We start from the raw sequence: 10667 nt of genomic DNA, 5'->3' as shown, positions 1-10667 counted from the left end.
CTTTAGCTGGAGAAACTACTGTTCAGCTACTTATGTATTTTGGGTGTTGGGTCCTGAAGGAGAACACACGCTCAGGTTTACAGAAGCAAGCCCCCCTTTCCCCACATAAACGGCACTTCCGCATCTCATCTAATCATCACTGAAACCTTTTTTGAAATCCTCGCAACAGCCGCGAGTACGTCGGCTTCCCAAACTAACGTAGTATTAAGGCAGTAATAAATTGTAAAATGTAAAATCAATGTAAAAACAAAAGATTTCGGCTCATTTATGCCAATGTGGCGCCCAAACCTTCCATATAAACGAATAAGTTAAAAAAAATCAAACATGAAACATGAAACTGAGAGGGCTTTCGGTACACATCATTCTTTCAAGGCGTGGTTCATCTAAACAGAGTGTATACATTTATTTTTTTTATCCCTTCTAACACACGACGACACTTCATGTTCTCGTAAAAATTCGCTAATAGGTACACGTTCATAGAAAAATAGTAGTGCAACATTGAGCCCACTTCGGAAAAAACGGGAAGCGGTTCTTATACTTTGGCCTAGATACCTCCTGTGCTAGACGGCTACCGTACGAGTGACAACAGTGGGACAGTGCTGCTAGCTACTGGGCTGCCAGCCCGGTTTCGATCCGTATCGGCAGAGTAGCACCTTCTTGAAGGCATCCCGAAATGCCTTGTTGAAAATCGTATAGAAAATCGGATTCACCATGCTGCTGGCGTACCCGAGCCAGGTCACGAACTCGAACACCCAGTGGTTGATGCTGTCTTCGCACTCCTTGCACACGCTCGGCAACAGGTTTAGCACGAAGAACGGAGCCCACAGTATCACGAAGGTGAAGAACACCACCCCTAGCACCTTGGTCGCTTTCTGTTCTAGCAGGATGATGCGCCCGTGACGTGAGGAGTTCCGTGAAATCACGCTGGAGTTCCTCGAGTGATGCGAACGGATGGTGGCTTGCCGTTGGATCAGGCAAGGCGTTGAGCTGTTCTTCTTCGGGGCTCCTGACACTACGATAGACGGCGTACTTTCGTTGTGATGCCGCAGAGTAGCTGATCGGCGTAGGTTGCTACTCGAAGTACTCGGCTTGGTCGGAGTCAGCAGTAGCGATGTTCGAGCACCTCCGAAACTGGATCCGCGCCGTTGATGCCGTCGAGAGTCCCAAGTGACCACCGAGACGCTCTTAATGTGATTGCCTTTTTTGTTGGGAGACACTACCGACGATGCCGGTAGGGTCGATAGACTGCTCGATGTCGATCGGGTTGGCTGAGATGAGATTGAAATATTGCTGTAGATCTGGGTGTCGAAATTCGAGATTGAGCTAAAGTTCGAGGTCGTTTTTACGATTTTTATCTCGGCGGGTCGAATACCCTCGTATTGCTGCTTGTTGCAACTTTCGCCAAAGTATGGACATTTGCACGGTGGTGGCAGTTTCAGTAGGTTCACCGATGCCCCTTCGCTGGTTTCGCTGTAGCTTCGGCTGCTGTCGTCGTTTTCGGTCAACGCCTGTGTGGCGTCATCGTCGGTGTGTCTGCGGGAGCCTTCTTTGCTGCGTAGCAATGCCTCATGAAGGTAGAACTCGTCGACGGTGATTTCGGGATCGACACCTTCCGGAGGCAACGCAGCGAAGGGAAGACTCTTGAACCGTTTGCGCACTGCAGTCGACGGCGGAGTTGCCGAATTGCGCCGGTTGATCCACGCAGACGTTGAGCTGCGTCGTTTCTTCGGCGGTTGTGGTTTGGTTGCCATGCTGACGGACTTTTTCCTGTAAGTAGATAAGAAATGCGAAAAAAGGTTTGAGAATGTTTAAATATATTCATGATTGTGAGGTGAATGTAACTATTATTTTACAGAAGGCACAAAAATATTGTTCAGTTACAGTGCTCGCCTTTGGGTACACATAACATATTTAAAATAATGACAGTTCTTGGCAACCAAGAGTCTTATGGCGATGCAACCTCAACAAAGACATAGAGAAAGCCGACAAACATTTAAATCGACAATAATTGGTCGTTGGATTGAGACAGTTCTTGACAATATAAAATGATCATAGTTACTTCATCCTTAGTGAGAACTTGAAGAGAAATTTAGTATCTTAATTCATTTCCGACCATCATATCTTCATCTTAATTGTGGCTCTTGAAAGCTCTGCTTCATGTACAGCGAAGCCACAGGTATCGGTCACCGTTGTTTACGATAGTCCCCCTCATCGTATACTATTGACATCACCTCCGCATAGGAAGCATTCAACATTGACTCATTCATTCAACCACAGTCTATGAATGGAAAAGACGTATAGAATTTTTCCTACATTCCATTCCACTCCAATGGACACACATCAACCTAGGGGGCGGGGTGGAACCCGGGCAGTTCATGATTCTTTATGTTGTTTCCCAGCAACGGACGGTGACCGCTGTCAGTATGTCGTCGTCGCAATAAATCATTCGGTCAAACGATGTTTCCTAGTCTCATCATCATGCTCGCTATCGTTCAACAATTTTCTTTTACTGATGCATCTAGGTAGGTATGTGTGTGTATTTATGAGATATTTTTCTGCTTTCTACTCCATTCAGGCTACCGTACAGCCAATGTTAAATGACACTCGTTTATGAGTTTTCCGACATCAATTTGAGAAAAGTACATGAAACGCTATAAGAAGATTACATTTTTTCCTCAGTTCGAAAATATAGCACACAATTATCAATACCTTGGTAGTTCTTCTCTTCTTTCCGACTCTACTTTCCCACGGGCCTACACCTCTTCAACTTAGTGTTTATTGAGTAGTTGCGCTATTGATGGACTTTTCTTGCCTACGTAATTTCAATATTGAGCAATCATGGTGATGCAGAGGAACGAGTTGGAAGATCTCTGGAAAAGTGAAGGCCATCTCCGTGACCTGAGGCCAGGTTAAATTTCTGTCGACTTTTTTTTTTATTTCTTTGAGGAGGCGTTCCACCATGAACCTATGGGCCTGCCTCTGCTGCGATCTCCTGCTGGGTTCCAATCTAGCGCTTGCAAGCAGATTACGCTCCCGAATCGCTGTCGTTATCGGTTTTTGGTGACATCGGACGGTATGGTTTGCTTGCAAACCAGAAATGTCCCCGATGACACCCCCGTGGAACCTGTGCTAGATGTTCCGTGGTGGCCATAATTAGTTGATACGGACCTCAGTCCATCGTTTCTGACTCAGTCATCCGAAATCATGAAGATTGATATGTCGCACGGCATGTTTAGATTGGAAACCAGAAGTGTCTCCAATGGGGCCCCCCCAAGCAACACACTTGGACATTAATAAGTTCCTGTAATTTGTATGCAACTATATTGAAAGTTATGCCATTTAAACCAATCGTCTTATTAACGACTAAATTGCAACCAAAAAAGCGCAAGAGGTGGAGCCAATATAAAACATCCATTCGTGATATAAACGGTTTTAATACGCAATCGAATTATAACCAAGATACACCTTATAGTCGACTTAAAAAATGGTAACCGATTCGACAACTAGTCAGCTAGTCACCACATTCGTCATTGCCAGTTATTATGCATCAACAGTTTCGATCATGTGAATAATAAATTGTGTGCATAAATATGCAGCAAATAAGGCTGACCGAGAACGTCTTTTTGTGTGCCGTTCCAGATTTATCGGTAAGTTACGCATTTTAGCTTCGTGTTCTCAACGCGCCTCAGTCTACCCATCACTTTGCGAGTGAACATTTAGGCATTTGTGGGAAAAATTAACTCGCCATGTTGCTTTGGCGGAGTGAATTTCAGCAGCTTATTTCATGCACCCATAAAATGCTGAACATTAGTTTTAGAATTTAGAAAGATACTATTTGCTGAATCATGCCTATGGGAATCCGTATTGACAAAGTACAACAATGCTGCACGTGGTATGTGGAACCGCCAAAAATTGAATTTTTTTGACGCAATCCTATAGTTCGGCCCAATAAGTCAACATTTGAGTGAATCGATTAAACTCACGCAAGGTAAATTGCCTTTACCTCCAACTAAAAACATATTCAAGAGTAGGTAAATTGAACCCATGACCTCCTTCCTTCAACCCAAATTTGGGTAAATCTTCATTTACCCGAAATTGGCTTATTGGCCTCAAGGACCCCCATTGGATACACGCATTTCTGTTTATTTACGACAACATCTGTGGGAGAGAGAGGAAAAACAACCTAATTTTGGGTAACTAATCAGTTTGATGTACTCATTTTTGGGTAAAATCGACCCAAAATAAGGTAGTTTGAATTGTTCGTGTAGGACATAAATAACCAAAAAAGCAGACACTTGGACGTGTACTTCCCATTTACGTCGATAAAAGGCCATTTATTACGTACCGAAAATTTTGTAAAATTTTTCGTGGGAAACTAATTTTTGTACGTTACGTGAGATTTCTTAAAACCCCATGTATTCAAATCTTTCCAGTGGTAGGTACTAGTCGTTCGGTACTGCGAAAATGAGCCAGAATTTTTTATTGGGTCAATATTATACTTCCAATCAGATTTTTTTTCTATTTTACCACTTTGATTTTATAAAATTTGGAATATGTTGAAAAATTTATAAAGAAAAGGTTACCTTTTATTTGTACATGATTTCGTTATTTTTGAAACATTTTGGTTTTTTATAGTGCATTTTATATTTTTAGTAGCATAGCATAGCATAGCATGAATACTTGCACAAATCTTGGATGGAGTTGCAAAGTTGAATATATCCATTGATATTGCTGATGTCGCTACTATCTACAATGTCATAGACCCACTCAGCTCCACACACCTGGCCAAGTCCTTGCAAGCATTTATAAATCCCTTCATCAACTTAGAAAGAGCCCAGAACTGAAGCAGCTTCCAATAGATGAAAGGATGTTGAAAATAGCGAATTTCCAACTTATAATAAATAAATAATAATAGAAAGATCTCACCAATTGTTTTGTGGTTTTTGTGGTCCCATGTCGATCATCTAATTGTAAGCAAAAAAGCACGGATCAAACAAAAACAATGAAAATGAACGCAGATTTGAAAATAATTTACGCTTGAAGAGCCACTAAAAACCGATTCCGGGCGGATGATTGGAATGACCTTACCAAATTGTACACATAATAGTGGATTTGACTGTACAGGATATGTACGCCATTTTCATAAATGTATAAAAAGCATTAAATTTAAAAGGAACTTTCTCACCAATTTTGAAACATCTTCGTCGAAGAAACATCGCTTGCCCTTTCCGGTTGCGGGGAAGAAGTGTCCCAGTAATGGTTTGCGTCACGATAATCCGGCGGACGTTCGCTCGCTTGCGCCATCCCATTACGATCACGATCACCATGAGCTTTTCGTTAGCCACACACTTTTTCCTTCATCTTCTTCAGGGCGTAACTCCCGTCGCTGAACTCTGATCTTCATTCTATTCCAGAGTTCGTAATCACTTTCCCCGAAAAACACACACTCTTCAGTATCCTTCCAAACAACGCGCATATTTAATTAATATTTGAAACTGAAATACTAATAACAGTCCAAAACGGAAGAATCAGCTTCCAAATTTCTTAAAAATACTGACAGGCGGAAGGCAAAAACGCAGCACGAGAAAATTCCACGTCTATATTTCGATTTTGTCATTTATCTCATCTATAGTGCATTTTATATTTTTAGTGATCACAAAAACATTTTGCCGCACATTTTGGAACTTCTGTCAAAATTGTTCGTTATGTTCTAAATAAGTTCCAGGTGTAACATGTTTATAACAATCATGATCAATGTTTTGGTTGATTTGGTTTGTAAACGGTTGTAACTAAGATTCGTTGAAACAATCAGATCATACTTCAGTTACAAATTGGATGCACAAGTTTCAACTAATGATGACGTTTGTTTTCATTTTGCTAGTTGTTATAAAACTGTTACACCTCAGTTTAGCATTAACAACAGGATTTTAATAGGTTTTAATTTTGTTTGTTTCATGAAAACTCAGTTGCAACATGTTTGCAACGATGATTATTTCCATTTTAGTTGCAGGTGCTACTTGGGCCGTGGAACCTATCACGGCGATTCGGACGGGTCAACTTACTAAAATCTGGTTATCGCAGTTGTGTTTCACTGTTCACAGTAAAAAAAAATCGCTGAAAATCGATAGTTCAAACAAAATAATCACTTTTAGCCATTTTGACCACCCTCCTGACCCCAACACAATCCGGAATATCCCCGGAATGGTTCCAGATATTGCATGGCCACTTGAATATAATAAACCGAAAAAAATCAACAAATCTCGAAACATAAAATTCAACGGTGACAAAAAAAACCTCACATAATAAACTAGCACCAGTTTATGATTGATTGACGGCAACTTAAAAAAAATCGGATGAAAAATGACGAAATGCCAGCATTTTAAAAATGAGTTGTCCGGGGTCGGGTACGTGGATGTTAAGCTCCACGTTGGAGATCCAATAGTGAGGCCACCATGCACGAAATATAAACCGCAGGCATCTATTGATAAAGACCTGCATCCGTTGGGTGTTCTCCACTGATACACACCAGGTTTACTGGCGTATAGCAGCACAGATTTCACGTTCGAATTGAAAATTCGAATACTGGAGTGTCGACTGATCCACGGTGTGCTGAAACACGATTATTATCGCACTTTCATGAACCTAAAATCTTTTTTCGTTATAAGTTAGCCTTAAGCGTATAGAAAAAGATTCGGGAGGGTAGAAAATCTTTCATCGGGGAAAATTAAAATAAATTTGATTTTAGTATTCTATCATTTTTCTCATATAAACTAGTGTTATGCAAAAATAGTAAAACTGAATTCGCCTTAGTGTGTGTCTTTTCTAATGATACATTTTTGAACCCTTTGAGTGAAATAAGCGTAGAAGTTTTAACAACGAATTACAAGTTGTTTTCGACGTTATATTTATGTGCCCAGCCCACTTTAGTCTGCCAAAATTCATATATCAGCAATAATGCGCTATACATAAATTGCATAACCTTTATTTGAAGGTTTTGCTTCTTATCTTTTGCGGGCAAAAGTCGCACAAAACAAGCAACAAAGAAGGCGCAGCGATTACTCTTTATCGTAACCAATAACAGATCACGAACATCACGAAAATTTTTGTTGATTATTGCTAACCCAAAATCGAAAATGTTCGATGGTAGATCTTCAACAGCGGTGCAGTGTTTACCGACTCGAAGTTACCTCTCAAAATCACAACGCAAGGCTTAAAAATCTCTAAACTCGTGGAGTACGATCTTTATCCTATTCTATCCAAGTTAGGACAAATCTATGTCGCGTTGGGTGGTTTGTCGCAACAAATGCAGGTTGCACCATTGCCATTATTGTTGCGCGATGGTTTAAATTTGATACAGTGCTTGCGGATTTCACCCAGACAAAACCCTAAAAAAGTTAAAAGGATGCGAATTTAGGCCAGAACAAGGTCACAAGAGAATGAACATTACCGAGTCAATCTTCTTGTTACTACTGAAATAATATCCTAACTACAACTAATTGCACTAGTTTCCACGTGAATATATCTGTCAGTAATATCACTGATGCTGTTCAATTTTTCATGTAACTGGCAAAACTACCAAACGAAGGATATTATTTGAGTAGTAACAAGAAGATTTTTTTTATTCTTCAATCACTTAACCTAATTTACAGCTATCTTGTCCACTAGGGCACTGCGTGAGCGATTCCAATTGGAAGCTGTACATACACTTTGTACAGCGCCCAAGTGTATTCACAGCTAGTCGCGTTCGGTAATTTTTACCGAAATCTCAACTGCTGAGCGTTCGGTAATGGTTTTTTACCTAAAAACTTAAAAATTACTAAATTTCGGTAAAATGTTATCGTTTATCTGTCAAATTTTAACGAAGTTCGGTAAACTTCACCGAATTTTTCCGGTAAAAAACTTAACGGTTGAGATTTCGGTAAAATATTACCGAAGTCGGTGATTTTTTCTAAGTGTGTTCTATTCAAATAGTACTACTTCGAACTCGTTGCCGTTGCGCTGCTTTAACTTTCTACCCTATCATGGTAGAATGATGAGCACGAGGATGTTGATGTGTGGCTGTTGCTTGTTCCTGTTTCCAGTCCAATTGGGGGCCCATTATGGGTTGCCGTTTGCCGATGTCCAAGTATCCGGGTTCATTTGAGGCATGGGCTTAGAAGAGGGTCAGTGTCAGCTGCTCTCAGGGGGAAAGAGCAACTGACGAAAGTGCCGGGGCTGGGATCGAACCCATGACCATCTGTTTATGAAGCAAACGTGTAGCCACTACGCCACGGGTCCCGGCAACAAGAAGATATACTCATTAATGTTTATTTTATCTTTTTTTTTTTTTTCGAAATTCAATTTTTGTATGTTATGTACGAATACATTCTTTTATGCCATAGTTAGTATGGTTCGAAGCCAGGGCATTCATGGCAGCTCGAGGGTGGTATGTCACAATAGTCTTTAATCATGGACTTGGAAAGGATTGGGGGTAAGGATTCTCTGAAATTCATCCGGGAGTTATATCTTGATGGCATGTTCGTTGTCTTTGTAGCAATTGGATACCAGATTGAAGTGTGTTATTCTTCTGCCGGATGGAACAACACAAAAAAGGCAAAAACAGAGAAATAAAATGGGGATGAAAACACAAGCGAATTAAACTTTTCTACGAGCAGAACAAAGAAAGTCGAAAATACATCCCATGTACATATGTAACATCACGGGTCCCCAACACATCTCTCACAAGAACAAAAGGTTGTCTACCTCGGGACTCTAGGGTATCCAAAAGTAGAGCTCTGGAGGCGTCATTAGTCGGGCACTGCCAAGCTAAGTGGTCGGTGTCATCATAACCGGAACAGCTCTTAGCACAAATATTGCTCAACACGAGATCAATTCTGTGTAAATGCGCGTCTAGCGACTAATGGTAGGACATTTTGCCAACTTTGCAGAGAACCCTGGCAAGCAAAATGGACCAGTGCACCCATTATTTTTGATAGGTAGTAAGATACATGCCTTACAGCTTGCAGGTTTCATCGACCGGATTGCCTCAATAGAACTAAGGCTATCCGAGAAGATGAAGATATGGTCTGCGGGCTTGTTGAAAAACATCCCTAAGTTAATTGCTGCCAGCAACATAAACCGAGCAAGCTTCCTGAAGTTTGCGAACACTGAAGTCGACCTTACAATGAAATCGAATTTGTCTGGGTGAAATCCGCAAGAGATAAGAAGCAATACCTTCACATAAAGATCATGCAATTTATGTATAGCGCTCTATTTCAGATACATGAGTTTTGGCAGACTATAGTGGGCTGGGCACATGAATAGAACGTCGTAAACAACTTGTTATTCGTTGAAAAAACTTCAACGCTTTTTTCACTCGAAGGGTTTAAAAATTTATGATTGAAAAAGTGTCATTTTTAAGACGAGTTCAGTTTTACTATTTTTTGCGTAATACTAGTTTATATGAGAAAAATGGTAGAATACTAAAATCATTTTTTTTATAATTTTCCCCGATGAAAGATTTTCTACCACCCCGAATCATTTTCTATGCAGTTAAGGCTAACTTATAACGAAAAAAGATTTTAGGTTCATGAAAGTGCGATAATAATCGTGTTTCAGCACACCGTGTGATCTGATTGTTTTTCCATACATTTATTAAACTCGCAAAAACAACTCTTGCCTTCTTGGTCCGTGCACCTATGTCGATCTTGGTGTCACCATCGGACGCCATTTGGCTACCAAGATATTGGAAGCTTTCAACATTCTCCACTGCCTTGTCCACTGCTTACCCAGCTACCGTAAAGCTGAAAGGATTGACAGTGATTCCAACGATTTGGTCTTGTTGACGTTGATGGTAAGACCTGTCGCTGAGGAGCGATTGACAAGATCATCGAGCTTGCTCTGCATATCAGAGCGTCGTTGTGCTAGGAGAGCAACGTCATCAGCCAGTTCGAAGTCATTTAGGTGCGACATGGTAATGGGCTACCACAGCAACCCACGATTTGTTTCACGATCAATTGCATCTCCTAGGATCGTTGTGCAGTACTCTGCACGGAAATGCCTTGAACTGCGCTTCAATGAGGCCGATGATTTTCTCAGGGACACCCTTGCGTCTGAAGCCTCTCCATTTGTTTTTGCGATTGCGACGGTCGATCTTCAGGCTTCGATCCAAATCAACAAATCAAAAATATTTTCTTTAAACATAAAACGTCGGGTGTGAAAGGGTCAATATTGTTGCTTGGATAGGTATTTTTGGTATGGGGAAGATGTCCGGAGTCCAAAAATGGCGACAAGAATATCCAAAATGTCGGTCCACAAAGATGGCCGTTGTTATGGAGCTTTAGGCTCCAAAACCATGCAATATGAGTATAGTTGATACGGAGAGGATGTCTGAAGTTCAAAACTGGCAACCAGGATATCAAAGATGGCGGCTCAAAATTCAACATGGCGACTGTTTGATGGAGTTTTAGGCTCTCATGCAATATGGGTATTTTTTGCACGAGGAAGATGACTGGTTCTAAGGGGTCGTCCATAAATGACGTAACATTTTAGGGGGGAGGGGGAGTCTCCGAAAGTGCTGCGAGCCATGTATTAGGTATGGGAAAATAGGCTACGAGGGGGAAGGGGGGTGTCAGAAATTGTCATTTATGGACGACCCCTAAGAAATGGCGACCAGAATATAAAATATG

The 10667-nt window shown here is 41.0% G+C and overlaps 1 protein-coding gene across 1 annotated transcript in view; it reads right to left on the bottom strand.

Annotated features, from left to right (window-relative positions):
- Positions 1–378: 378 nt before the first annotated feature.
- The window catches only part of LOC109416442 (alpha-2B adrenergic receptor), a 327397-nt gene continuing 317108 nt past the window's right edge, over positions 379–10667 (bottom strand). The window contains exon 6 of the mRNA XM_062860087.1: positions 379–1767. Coding sequence (XP_062716071.1) covers positions 603–1767 — 1165 coding nt within the window. The 3' untranslated portion in view covers positions 379–602. The remainder of the gene's footprint in view (positions 1768–10667) is intronic.

Source organism: Aedes albopictus, chromosome 3, assembly GCF_035046485.1.
Source record: "Aedes albopictus strain Foshan chromosome 3, AalbF5, whole genome shotgun sequence".
Lineage (NCBI taxonomy): Eukaryota > Metazoa > Arthropoda > Insecta > Diptera > Culicidae > Aedes > Aedes albopictus.
The sequence above is the reverse complement of the archived record's forward strand: the minus strand, read 5'-3'. Positions and strand labels throughout refer to the sequence as shown.